Source organism: Microcebus murinus, chromosome 10 (assembly GCF_040939455.1).
Source record: "Microcebus murinus isolate Inina chromosome 10, M.murinus_Inina_mat1.0, whole genome shotgun sequence".
NCBI classification, from domain to species: Eukaryota; Metazoa; Chordata; class Mammalia; order Primates; family Cheirogaleidae; genus Microcebus; species Microcebus murinus.
In genome coordinates, this window is record NC_134113.1 from 15,580,690 (window position 1) to 15,594,872 (window position 14,183).

Consider the following 14,183-nt stretch of genomic DNA (forward strand, 5'->3'; position numbering starts at 1 on the left):
TCAAGGCCACAGTGCACTGGAGCCAGGGTTTGAATCAAGATCTCTTGGGCATCCCAGCTCCATGCTCTTACCACAGCACCCCTTAACCCCCATTCTAATCAGCATACACAAGGACCAAGGTGTGCTTTTAAAATTTAAGGTAAGCTGAGTGTTGCCAGCCAGGATCTACATCACAGGTGTGATGGTAACCCCCTAAAGCAGCAGTCCCCAACCCCCTGGGCCATGGCCTATTAGGGACCAGGCAGCATATCACTGCCTGAGCTCTGCCCCCTACCATCCATGGAAAAATTATCTTCCATGAAACTGGTCCCTGGTGCCAAAAAGGTTGGGGACCGCTGCCTTAAAGCTGCAGATTTGTCAGCTTGCTGTAAGAAAAGGAGAGCACAGCACACAATTGCCCCCAGCCCTGCTCAAACTGACCTTTGGTCCAGCTCACAGGGACTGTGTGTTCAGGGACTTCCCAGCTGTCTGGTTGGGAGGTGCAGGGATGACCCGTGTGCTGGGCCATCTGCCTTCAGGCTTGGTACCCTTCCTTAGTCCTCCTTCCCGGCACTGTATCACATAGCATTGTCCTCTTTAGTAATATGGGACACATCTATAAACACTTGTTCAACTTCTGATTTGCCATTTACTATAAGCTCCATGTTGGAGAAGGATGTGCCCGTCTTATTCACTGCTTTGCGAGGCATCTAACACGGTGCCTGACTCAGGACAGGCACTCAGTGAGGACCAGCTGGGTTGAACAGAACCACATCACTTCCTTCTTCAGAAAAATATAATCACAGCTTTTTTTTTTTTGACACAGAGTCTCACTCTGTTGCCCAGGTTAGGGTGCCATGGTGTTAGCCTAGCTCACAGCAACCTCAAATTTCTGGGCTCAAGCAATCCTTCTGCCTCAGCCTCCCGACTAGCTGGGACTACAGGCATGCACCACCATGCCCAGCTAAGTTGTTCTATGTATTTTTAGTTGGCCAATTAATTTCTTTCTGTTTTTAGTAGAGACAGGATCTTGCTCTTGCTTAGGCTGGTTTTGAACTCCTGACCTTGAGTGATCTGCCCACCTTGGCCTCCCAGAGTGCTAGGATTACAAGTGTGAGCCACTGCGCTCAGCCTATAAGCGTAGCTTTAAAGTGCACCATTCTGCCCTAAACCTAAGGGAGCTTGAAGAGAAAGCCCCAGAATATTCTTTCCTGGGGAGGCATCAGTGACCTCCATGGTGCTCTAGCCAAGGCTCAGAGCCTGATCCCTTAAAATAGCTGTGCTGACTGTATTTTTCCCTGTGAGTCTGGTGCACATTTTCTTCCCTCACAAAAGGCACTGCGGGGAGAAGAGAAGTGAGTCCGATGCTGCGAGCAGGGTTAGCAGAGCTAAGAGCTAGGTTCACCTGTGTTTCCATTCATCTCTTGGTCCTCCACAGACACTGCTGGACACCTGCTCCACACCTGGCTGTTGGAGGCCCTGGGGACATGGTGATCAAAGGTACCTCTAGTGCTATTAGGGAGTTTGGAGCCATGCTTTCTGTCGACCTTCTAGCAGGGAACAGGGAGAAGAACAGGAAGCATGACTGCAAGCACTTAAACAGATGCCGGAGCCTTTGAAACTCGCCCACATTTGGTTACTTTTCTCGTCTCCTTCACGACATCAACAGCACTAATGCCTAGTGGTGAAGCTGGACTTGGGTCCAAGACCCAGCTCTGCTACTTAGTGGCCACGTGACTCTGGGTAGGGTTGACGGCTCTCTGCAGCTGAGTTTCCTCATCTGTAAAGTGGGGGTGATAAGAGTATCTCCCTTCTGGAGTTGGTAGGGAGATTAAACAAGAACATCCGTGTGGTGGGTTTGACACAGGACCTGACATAGAATAGGCAGTCAATAGGCTGAACTATTATGTTAGTGATGATCTTTAAAATTCCGTGGAGGAAGTAGTAAGAGCCTGAGCTGAGCTCTGAGTTCACCAGGAAGGAAGCCCTGGGGAAGAGCCATGTGTTCAAACATTTCAACTGTTCCATTTGCTTTCAAAATGGGATTAATGGGAAAGAGATCTGTAGTAAGAACATCTTTGGGCACTTTTTTTTGCTTATAAACACCACAAGCTTAGCCTGGGTGGCTGAAGAAAGATTTCCTTCAAGACAACAGCATAGAGGGCATGTGCTGGAAATCTGAGGCACCTGGGGCTTTCAGAATAGGCCCCTCTTCTTGGGGGACAGCCTTTCTGCAGCTCCCTGAACAATGTCACTATGGGGATTCTGGGCCTCCCCCTTCAGAAGATGAGGGCGCAGTGTCTGTCCTATCCCCCCCAATCCACCATGCTCTCAGTACCCACCTTTCTGAGACCCAATGGAAGGACCACGCTTCCTGCCCTCAGGTTCCCTTCCCCAGAGGCATGGGAAGGAAGGCAGACCAAAGTAAGGAGGTAGCCTGGAGACCCTGATGGATCCAGGTCCCTGGGCGGTAGGGATGCCCAGGGCAGCCAACTGAGATGGCATTTGAGGAATAGCAGAGATGTGCTCACAATGCTGTGTTCTCTGGCCCTCTCATGTGGCTTTACTACTAAGTTCAAACAGCCTGCCCATGTCAGGATAATATATCGTACACCTGCAGTCTGTATGTTCGAAGTCTTTGCCCACAGGAACATGAACCGTCATCCACCTCCTCCTCAAACATTTAATGAGTGAAAGGTTCACCTGCCAAAAGGTGGGCTGACGACCTCCAATGGAAAATAGCATGTACAGCTGACTCCAGGCTGGCACACACTGAGAAAGGTAATATGCTTTTATTCCCATTTTTTATGCTACCCTCATGGAACCATGGCTGGCATTCAGGGTGACATGTGGGGCCCTTTGTGTGACATTGTGTGCTGCCCAATTGCACCAGAACACACTTTTCCCAGCAGTGTTGACACATGTCCTCTTAAGTCAATTAGCCCTCCTTTCCACGCTGACCTACTTAATAGGAATAAGAAGAAGGAGGGGATCCCGGGAGGAGAATAGGGTGAGAAAGCACTTAAATATTTACTAACATATTTACTTTCTTTGAAAACAATAACAAAAAGACAACAATTCCTAGAGGGCATCTTACACTGGATGATGAGTTTCCGGTGTTCATCACGGGAATCTTCCATGGTGTAAAGTGTTTGCTTGGTGATGCTGTTCAGGTCCACGTTCCTCCAGTCTTCCAGCATTTGGAACGTGATGTCTGCACTGTGGATCACCGTTCGAGATGCCTATAATCCAATCAACTCATTAGCTTATGGGTTGTTATGTTAAAACCCCTCCACTTTATTTCCTTTTATGCCTTTTTAATTGATCTGCTTATGGCATTTTGCAGACTACCTTGAAATTCAGGAAAACTCAATTTCAGGATAGTAGGTGACTCCATAACTCAGAAGATCTAGAGTTATAGATTTTTCTATAACTCTGTTTTCTCCTGTGACAAAGTGGCCTGGTCCACACCAAACCCTGCTGTTCCTAGCCAGCCCCTTTGGTCTTGACCCCACAGAACAATGGGCTGAAGCCCAGAGACTGTCGGCTTACTGATATAATCTTGTAGGATGTGCCTAACCTAACAGCCTGAGAAGTCCCAGGCTCAGATGTAGGGATGTGCCTGCGACCCCGGGTCCTGTGATAGACTTAATCCCAGAAACTTCAAAATATGTATTTTCATATAAATGCATTCTTAAGCAGTTTAGGCTATAGTTTTCTATTTTTGCTTTTTGTTGTTTATGTAAATAGAATGATTAAAACAAATATAAATAATTGAGGTGGAGGAAAAGGGAAACTATACCATAAGACTCAGTCGTTTATATTAGAGTATGTATATGTATGTGAATAATTATATATATATTCTTATATATACAAATATAAATAAAATATACTTAAATATATATTTGGTCTTTAAAGCTGTAGATTTTTCAGGAGAACCCTCATTAGTGAATTTAAATTTACAAGTGAGAACAATACTTGAAACATCACCAAGTTGGAATAATACTGATAAAAGAAAAACATATAATATATTCCAGATTATTTACTTTACTTGTATGTTTTCAAATTGCCTTTTAATAAAATTTAAAAAATTTAAAGTACACAAGAACATTGTAAGTATTCTAATGCTTGTGAATTTCTAGGCAACAGTAAATACTGACTACCCCTTTTTACACCTAGATTGTCTAAGCACAAGTGAAATCTTACTTAATTAAATATTTTTATTTAACTCTTTTAATTAAGTAAATTATTTAAATCTTAAATAATTGTAGAACTCTTTAAAGGTCACAAAGGCTTAGAATATATGAACATATGAGTTAGGTAAGTCTCTAATGGTAATGAAGACAACAGAATGTAAAGGTCAGGTGTACTGGATTCAAACAGACCTGGTTCAAATCCTGGCCTTACTGCTGACCAGCTGATGGATTTGGAGCAAGAAAGTAGATTAAGCTCAGTTTGATCTATAAAGTGGAGATGTAATACTTCCTACCTCTTTTTTTTCCCAGGCATGTTTCATCAGAGATGCATGGGGAGCTGCCTTAGAACAGTGAACTGAACTGTTTATCAAAGGGTGAACTCTACAAGCAAATGTCTGGAACATGCTTTTTCACAGTGTGTCTTGCCATTGTGTTCTTAGCACCCACCCCTTAAGGAGGGCTGCTGTTGAAGATTCCTTGAGATAATGTTTGAAAAGCATAGTGCAGAGTGCAGGGAGCTCAATGAAAGTGGCCACTGTTATTCAGGTCGGTTCTCTTTGCAGTGATTGTGTTGATACCTCAGGGCCTTTGCATGTGGTGTTCCCACTGGCTGGAACATTCTTTGCCCACGTTGCTCCAGCAACCCTGCTGTCACGTGTGCTTCAGCTCAAGTGTCACATGCATTCAAAGAAAGGCCTTCTCTGACCAGTTTATCTAAATAGGATCTGAATGCCTGGTTATTCTGTTTCCATTCTGTTTTCTTCATAAGACTTATCACACTTTTAATTATTTTATTGGCTTACTTTTTTTTTCTGCTGAGGACAAGTACTGCTAAGCATAGTGTCTGGCACACAGTAGTCACTCAAAAGATTTTGTGGACTGAATGGCTGAGACTCGAATGCCGACTTGCTTGCTTGCCTAGTGCATCCGAAAGAGCCTGGGTGTGTGGATCTTAGGTCTCAGTATTTGGGGTGAGTCTTCGGTTGAATGTTATTTAGTCTGACTTGCTCCATGTGTGTGTTTAGGAAAGGTCGCTGGGATATTAGCTCAGACAGTCCGTGGTGTTTTACTCCCAGCACTAACCCTAGTCCTCTGATCCAGGAATGTGTCTGAGAACTGTCCAGTGAAGATGGAAAGGTGGCATTTGCCAATTCAATTACACACTACCTTTGTGTGGCAAGTGGAGAGGGACTGTGTGTTTGTATGTGTGTGCACATGTACGTGAGCAACATGTGGTTATAGACATGAGTGTGGATGTTTTATCTAAATGTGCATTAGAGGGACAGAGTCCTTCCTAAACTGTCCGAGCCTCAGAGAGAGGCAACACAACCGTGTCTAATTCCCTGATATGAACTAAGACCTGCTCTTCCAAGCTGGAGAAATGAACCAGAGGGCCAGCCTGGAAGTGCCCTCAGAAATATGGCAGTGTTTCTTTCATTTTCTTCCCTGAATCCCATTAATCTGTGCCCAGAACAATGCCCAGGTGCAGCCTCTGCACAAATCTGGAAGGGTTTCCTCTGGTCTCTAAGTCATCCTCTGTGCCATTCATGCCAAAGGCAGGACAGGACCAGTGAGGGGTGTGTGGGTGTACTCTTGTACTTCCTGGGTCCTGGCATGGAGCCATTCTTCAGGCCACTCTAACTAGAAACCCCTCCTTCCCACCTTGACCTTGAGTAGCCAGCACCAACCCAGAACCAACAACACTTTGAGAGGTTGCAAACCCAAGGACATGTAAGGAGCAGACATGTGACATACATGAGAGCTAGGTGAGCCAAATGTGAGATAGTCAGTGTGATGAGGAAGACAGTGGCTGCTGGAGAGAAGTTTGGCCCATCGGCTAAATACTGCCCTAGAGAATCATAGCTCTGAGAGCAAATTTGTTTTTTTTTTTTTTTATAGACAGAGACATATGTGCTCTGTTACACAGGCTAGAATGCAGTGGCATGATCATGGCTCACTGTAGCCTCCAACTCCCAGGCTCAAGTGATCTTCCTGCCTCGGCCTCCTGAGTAAGGAGGACTATAGGTATGTACCACCACACCTGGCTAATTGTTTTATTTGTTGTAGAGATGGAATCTCACTATGTTGCCCAGGCTGGGCACAAACACCTAGCCCAAGCGATCCTCCTTCCTTGGCCTCCCAAAGCACTGGGATTATAGGTGTGAGCCACCACGCCCACCCGGCCAGAAAAAATTTTTGAACATATGTAAATCAAACAATAGCCCCACACATCTGAGAGCCAGATTTGGCCCATGGCCACTAGTTTAATGCCTCTTAGATTCTCTTCAGACTTAGATTCTCTTCATTATGGTACAAAATTAATAGAAATGCTATGATTTGCTATTAAGGTATAACTATGGAGCTGACAGGGGCATGGAATTGGATCTTCCCTTTTTACTTTATATACTTTTATGATTGAATTTTTTTATAGAAAGCATATGTCACTTTTGTGCTTAAAAATAATGCAAATTAACAAAAACTAAACAAAACTGAGCAAATATTTAATATACTATGGGGCATTGAACTCTTTTGGATGATACACAAACAAATCTTCTTCATCTGTGGAATCATTTGACTCCATTGCTCACAACCAGTGGATTTTACCCTCCAGGCTACACATCACAACTGGGGGCAGGTGTGTGATACTACTGTCATCGTGGGTAGAGGCCAGGGATGCTGCACAAACAACTCCCCACAACAAAGAATTATCCAGCCAAAATTGTGGTTGAAAAACCCCAACTCACTTATGGGAAACAGAGAACCTGGGTTCTTTTTTTTTTTTTTAATTTTCTACTAAAGAACTAGTTCATTTATTTTTATATATGAATGAAGGGTGTCAAATTGGTATGGTATTTAAATTACACTGGATATGTTTAAAAGAGTGATGTAACAGTTATTTTAAAATAGTATTTACATGACACCAGAAAGTACATACTTTGGCAACTATTTAACTTCCCATGAAAAATTTTAGGTATCAACTTAGATGTGTGAGGAAACACATGATTTTTCAAAATACTTTGGGGGTACATGAGCAGAATAGTTTAGGGGCGACTGCTGTGAAACACTTTTTCTACTTAAGGTTGAGGGACCACTTATAGAATCTCCTTAGGAAGAGTGGCCAGTTTTTAAGGTCCCACCCCCAAATCGAGTTACCAAGTTTGGGGTAGGCCCCAAATAAATCAGTTTTCAACATGCACCTCACATGGTTCTCATGCAAACTAGCATTTTATAGTATCTTAGCCGTGGCTGAAGAGGGAAACCACCTCACATGTTTCTGGATTGAGGACAGAACTCAAACGAAAGCTAACAAGAACCGAGCTCACAAAGTAGCAGCACCCCTGGGGGAGCGTAGGAGGAGGAAAGGGTAGCCGGGAAAGGGTAGCTGGGGAAAGGAGGCACTGCCCCTGGAGTCCCTGGACAGTTTAACAGAGCAGGAACCGGGGAGCACAGACAATCTGAGGAACCTGCTCTCCACTGTGGTTGCACTTGGGGACAAAACAAAAGAAAGCCCTTTTCCATCCAAAGAATGTGAAAACTACTTGAACCAGCCTGAGGAAAACCAGTGTTTAGGAGGGTTGACTGTTAATACCAAAATAAAAGCATGCGCTAGCGGAAGCTGAGTGTCAAGTGGTGGCAGAGTACACCTTGGGAAGCACTGCTGGAGGGAGGCGGAGGGGTAATTGCCACGAAAATGCCCTTGGGATCCTCTGACAGCACTGCCAGGACAGCTGAGCCACCTGTTCCCTTTTGGTCCCGCTGGTAGCCTGAAGTACGGCCTCCTCGGAGCACCCGTCCCCACCTGCTCACTGGGCTGTGCTCTGCAGCCCCTGCTCCCTCCTCCTAGGGTCACAGAAGAACTGCAGCTCTCTGGGGAGCAGCTTCGCCTCCACAGCATGGCTTCATACTCCTCACTGTCAATGCTGAAAGAGCCCCCTGTTCCCTCAGGTGGAAGCAGGGCACACTGGCTGGCCCTGAGACACGTGGTGCCCTAGAACCTGGGTTCTGTGGACCTAGTACATGTCTGCCAGGTTAAGGGGCAACTGCTATCAGAAATTATTTTGTATATCGAAACTATTTACCTATTGTCTAACGTTTGTATTCCTTGTCTGCAGAAATTAGAAATAATAGTGAGAATGCCCTGTTACGCAACCTGACAGATCCTGCGGGAAGTTGTTTTTTGTGGGTTTGCTCCTCATCTGCAATGACTCAGCAGTGGTTCAAACACATAGCAGAGGAGAGTTACCTGGCAAAGATGATTTAGTGATGTTTGCCGTCTCAGAATTTGGGAAAACCGTCTTGACACTGCAAAGAGAAGAGAAGGCAGTTTGAAATGTTGGCATGCTTTATGATGCTGCCCTGGATTTTCCAGGGGTGGATTTCAAAAAGTAGTTTTGAAATCCTTATTTTGCCTAAATTTGTCTCGCTGCCCAACCCCATTTTATGCACCCACTGGTAAAACTCTGTTCTCCCACTTGGGAGTCAACAACTCTTTCCTAGTGGTGGTATTTGGGGTACATATTTCAAAGTCATGCACATGTCGCGCTCGCAGGTGTGAGAAATGGTGGCGTCAATCAACCGTGAGTAAAAGCAATTATTTACTTGTCTTTCATTTCGCTAATTGCAAGCTCAATCGCTTCTCCCCATAAATAATTGCAGGAATCAAGTGAGAGCTTTGAAGAAGCCCCTTTAAAGAACAGTATGTCTAATAGGAAATCTTGATCGAACCTCCAGTTTTTGTGGGGCCAAGGAGTGCTTCGGGGATGGAACCCTGGCTGCACCTTCAATGAGGCTTTGCATTCATACTCTGTTGTTTTTCTCAAATGATCTTGGGACCAGTCTGCATGTTTTGATGATTACTGCAGTTAGGAAAAGGTCTCCTTTCCTACGCCACATAATAGGCTCATAATTTGAGGTAGGGTGACTGTATATCTGTGGATTTCAAAGCACGCGAGATCTGTGCCTGCCTTAGGTCTTCGTTTGGGGTGGGGTTTGTTTCCACTCCTCGCACATTCTCGGAATGCACCCCCAGGCTCCCGGGAAGAACAGCTTCCTCCAGACATGCGCAGGCAGAAGGCCCCACAAACCTTGTCATCGCAGCCGACTTTGAACAGGTTTGTTTTGTCAGCATAATTAAAATGGGCGGGGGGCATTCTTCTCATTAATTTCTGAACTGGTCAAGAAATAGTCAGAAATTTCCCTAGGATTATTCTAATTTGTACCCAGAGCCAGCTTGATTTGAAAAATAGGGTGTGGGGTAGAGGAATGGTGGAGGGGGAGGCAGATGAACTTCTAATTTTCCAGGCCGATCAATCGTTAATCCTTCTCCTTAATTACTTTTTCTTTAACTTTGTGATGTGGAATTTAGTGCCTGTGAAAAGAAAAGAACTGAGAGCCGTGAAATAAAGCGGGCTTTATCAATAGGTGATGGGCACTGCAGGCAGCCTCAAAGCACATCTGAAAAGGCTCCCTTTGCCTGTGGAGAGAGGGTAATTTGATCGCCTTCATTTTCCTCGCTGGCACTTACTTCGGGCAAGAATAGCAAGCTGTTGTATTCAAATGGGGCTTTAAGAAATACATATTTTATAACTTCGTTTTGCTTAAAATAATTTCATCTTTATTTAATAGCAACAAATGAGCTGTACATGGGTCTTCCTGCAAGTAACAGACACATTGAAAAGAAAAATAGGACCCGTTTTCTCTGGCAAAACGAATGCTGGGGAATGAGGGGCGATGCTCGGCAAAGAAAAGGTTCGCAGTCTTGGTGCCCCCTTGAGAAATATTAATTTGGCTTTCTAATTAGGCAGAGAATACGCAAAGCCCTTACACTGTTCTCTGTCTCCTGCTACCACTACATGTTTCCCCGAAAATAAGACAGGGTCTTATATTTATTTTTCCTCAAGAAGACGCCCTAGGGCTTATTTTCAGGGGATGTGTTATTTTCCCCTCACAGCCTCAGCTCGCAGCAAGCACAGGATGGCCAGGATGGGACAGGGGAGCCGACCTTGTTGGTGGGGCTGCCCGCACCTTTCCAGTCCCCTCTGGGATAGTAGCTGTCACAATGGGGAAGATGAGAAGGGCTGCTCCTCTTCTTTACCCTTCTTTACCGCTCTGTGAGGAAATGCATGGGTTGTGCAGATACGCTGCGTAGCCACGCCCATCACTAGGTCTTATTTTCGGGGTAGGGTTTATATTGTGCAAAGGCTTAGAAATCCTGCTAGGGCTTATTTTATGGATAGGTCTTATTTTCAGGGAAACATGGTATTTTGTGGCAGGAGCTTTAAGGAAATCTCCTCAAAGCTTTGAGGTCAGAAAGACCTGAGTTTGATTCCTGGACCCTGCTCACCAGGCCAAGTGGCTTTGGGGCAGTTTCTTTATGTCTGGGCCCCTAATCTGTAGAATAGGGATACTATGTCCTATATCACAGAGGTGGTGTGGGGGTGAAATGAGAGGAGGAGTGTGGTATGATGAGCAGAAACTAGCATCAGAGAGACAGACGGACCTGGGAGCAAATCCTGTCTCTGCTACCTACTGCCTCTCTAAGTCTGGCTCCTCTCTGCAAGGGGAGAAGTGTGCCACCCACAGCAACGTTTTATGGGGATTAAGTAAATGTATACATGTAAAGCACTTAGCATAATACCTGATGCTTTGTGGGCAAACATTAAATGGAAGCTGCTACTATTATTATTAACAACCTATGCAAAATGTTTGGCACTTCAATGTCATTCTCTGTTCTGCTCTGAAACTTAATACTTACATTCAAACTTGATGTTTCGCAAATTCTCTGGGAGGTCATGGAGAGCCACTTTTAGCCACTCATCCAGCTGCTTGGCAAACTTTCGAATTACCTGAGTTAAGCTAGAAAGAGAAATGGTGCATTTTAAGTGCCCCATGCGTTGCTCATCCTCCCATTAGGCCCCTAGAGGGTTTTATTTCCCCTAATCGTGTTTTGGCTCCTACCAACAGATGCCACTCGTAACAGCAACCTCAGAGACAGTGCCAGCAGTCCAAGCCCTGCGGAGAGCTGGAGGGTCTGGGAAAGGCATGACTAGAATGTGCTCTGGTGCCAACACTGGTCAGTAATACACAGTTGTGGGGGAAAGCCCACTGCGAGGCTTAGTGGCATCCATAACTCTTTCTGCAAGCAAAATGCGCTCCTTCATGCTTTTGAAGAGCCTTGTATGAAGGGTGAAGACAGTCTTGTCTGAGGTCCCCAGCCAGGCAGGCACCCCGTCTGCAGCACAGCTACAATGCCTGCCATGGTAGTCCCAAAGGCATGTCAAATTCCACATGTCCACACTGAACTCGTGATTTCCCCCTCAGACTTGGTTCTTTTCTTGTGTTCTCTAGCTCAGTGTAAACTCTACTTCTCAAAATGTTTTAACTTTTTTATTACCAGAAATTTCGAACATACGCCAAGATATAGAGAATAGTATGATAAACCTCCAAGTACCTATGATCAAGCTTCAACAACGAACAACATCTTTGCCAGTTTAGTACGTGTCATCTTTCTTTTCTGGAGAGTTTTAAGCAAATCTAAAATGTCATATCACCCCAGAAAACTTAATGTGCATTTCTAACTGACAAGGTTTAAATACATAGGTATATGTACGTGCACATGTGCACACATTTTTAAAATGCTGTGCCATTAGCATACCATTGAATGGTATGCTAATGAATGGTAATTCCTTAATATCATCTAAAGCCCAGGCTGTATTCAAATTTCTCTATTGGTCTCAAAGATGTCTTTTAGGAAACTTCCTAGAGGTCTCTATGCTGCCTGTTGCATCACACCATAAAGCTTATAATGTCTACTTGTTCCTCTCCTAGTGCATCCAGTTTTTTATGTACGGGTTTGGATTCATCTACACTCTCTTTGCATCACAAGGGACTACAGATTTTACCTCCGAGTTACCTCTCAAGTGCATCCACTTTTCTCCCCTCTCTCTCTCCAGTTGGAGCTACCATCATCTCTCACCTGGGCTACTACAGTAGCTTCTTGAGAGTCTACCCTGCCCCGTGCACCTTCCCACCTCCACCCCATCTTCCACATTGTGAGAGGGATTTTTCCAAAACACATGAAATTCTGATTGAAACTCCTCAGTGCTTTCACGTCAATCTTGGGATAAAAGCCCGAGTCTCTACCGCCAGGCCCATACTCCAGCCTCGTCTTGCATCTCTCCTCCTTTTCTCCACAGTTTGGCCCCACTGGCCTCCACCCAATTCTCTTCCCTCTCAGGGCCTTTGTGCCTGGCACTCTTTCAGCCAAGAGCATCTCTTCCCTCTGCACCTGCTCAACTCCTCCCCGTTCATTTGGTCTCAGGCCAGATGTCACTTCCCTAGGAAAACCTTCCCTGAAGCTCCCTAAACTAGGTCATTGCCCCTGATTATTCTTCTTAAAAGGCCCTGTAGTTGTGATAATTTGCAAATATGTACTAACTTGTGTGATTATTAGACTAGTGTACATCGTTCTCATTAGACTGTACACTCCTCTGTCTGCTTTGTTTATCACTGTGTCCTCAGTGCCTAGCATAGAGCCAGACACATAGTAGGCATGTCAGAAACGTTTCCTAAGTGAAATGAAAGAAGGAATGGCTCCCATTCCCCAGACAGACAGGCCTCAGCTATATCTCACACAAGGCCTGCCCAAACTGTCCTCCTCCCCGGCCCGCTCATTTCTACCTGCTGCTCCTTCTGCTCACCCCTGGCTTATCCATTCCCACAGCACTAGCCTCCTCTCTCTTTCGCCAACATTCCAGGCCCTTGCCCACCTTTGCACTTGCTGTACCTGCTGTTTGGAAGCTCCTGCCCTGGATGGCAGCTGCCCTCCTGATCACCTAGTCTAAGATGCCACCCTACGCCCAGCTGGCTCCACCTCCTGCGGCATCTGATGCTGCTGTCATCCTGCTTCTTGACGTTCTGTCCTCCATGAGTGTACACCTGCAGCCTCACCTCTTCCTCAGCTCTCCTTCCTCCTCCCATCTCCCTCCCTGAGCCAGGACACTAGGGTCTGTCCTGCACTTCTAGTAACTTACTTTTTCTCCCTTTTGTGCAGATGGCTCCCAAATCTACAGCTCCAACTCCAGCCCTTATCCTGCGTCTTAGCTGACACTTGTATCTCCCTGAATGACCACTAGCAGAGATGCTATTATAACAGCAACAGTGGTGATAATAGCACATGCCTTTTAATGAATGCAATGTGCCAAGAACTAAACACTTCACACATGCTTTCTTATTTAATCCTCACCTCAGCCCTGTGAAGCAGGTATAGCTGTTAGTCCCAACAGAAAGGTGAGAAACCAAGGCTCAGGGAAGTTATTTTATTTGTCTAAGGAGATGCAGCAAGTGGCAGAGCCAGGATTCAAGCTCAGGTCTCTCTGACCCCTAACCATTATCCTACTACACTTTGCTGAAAGCACCCACACTGTGCACTTTTACATGCTTACTCTCCCATCCCCAGGGCCTGCTCCTGCCTGTCAGGGGTGTGGCTGCTCCTTTAGCATCTTGGGCTTGGTCCTCGGTCTTTTCTTTCTTTCTTTATCTTCTTCTCCATCCTACACGTACAACACACACATGCACGCGCGCACACACACACACACACACACACACACACACACTCATGCTTTCTTACCTCAGCTAAACCAATTGTTATTAACAACCACTGTGCCAATGTTAAGTGGAAGAGGTGAAAAACACAAGTTTGAGAATGATTTCCCTTTCCTATAAATGAGGGTACATGATCCATGGCTATCTCTGTAATAGTGTCACTCCCCTGAATTTCAGTGAGCTTTTCTGAATTGGAAAGAAGGGGTGTGTCTGAGCTAGTGAGTGGGGAATTGTGCCTCAGCCTGGCCCTGCCTGGGGTCCTGAGTGAGAAACTTCTAGAGCCAATTTTCATTTCCATGCCTGACCATGCACAGAGTCTGGTACACAGAAGGCATTCAAACAAGTTTGAGGGATGAATGAACATATAAAATCACGAAAAGTCAGCTGTCAGATGGAGCCTGATCT

General features: G+C 45.4%; 1 protein-coding gene across 3 annotated transcripts in view; it reads right to left on the reverse strand.

Moving 5' to 3' along the window:
* RFX4 (regulatory factor X4) overlaps positions 1-14,183 on the reverse strand; it is a 132,592-nt gene that overhangs the window by 39,003 nt on the left and 79,406 nt on the right. For all 3 annotated transcript variants that reach the window (XM_012772771.2, XM_076007065.1, XM_012772772.3), the window contains 3 exons: positions 10,930-11,030; positions 8,419-8,477; positions 3,077-3,221 (listed from right to left, as the gene is read on the reverse strand). In XM_012772771.2, the coding sequence (XP_012628225.1) occupies positions 3,077-3,221; positions 8,419-8,477; positions 10,930-11,030 (305 nt within the window). The remainder of the gene's footprint in view (positions 1-3,076; positions 3,222-8,418; positions 8,478-10,929; positions 11,031-14,183) is intronic.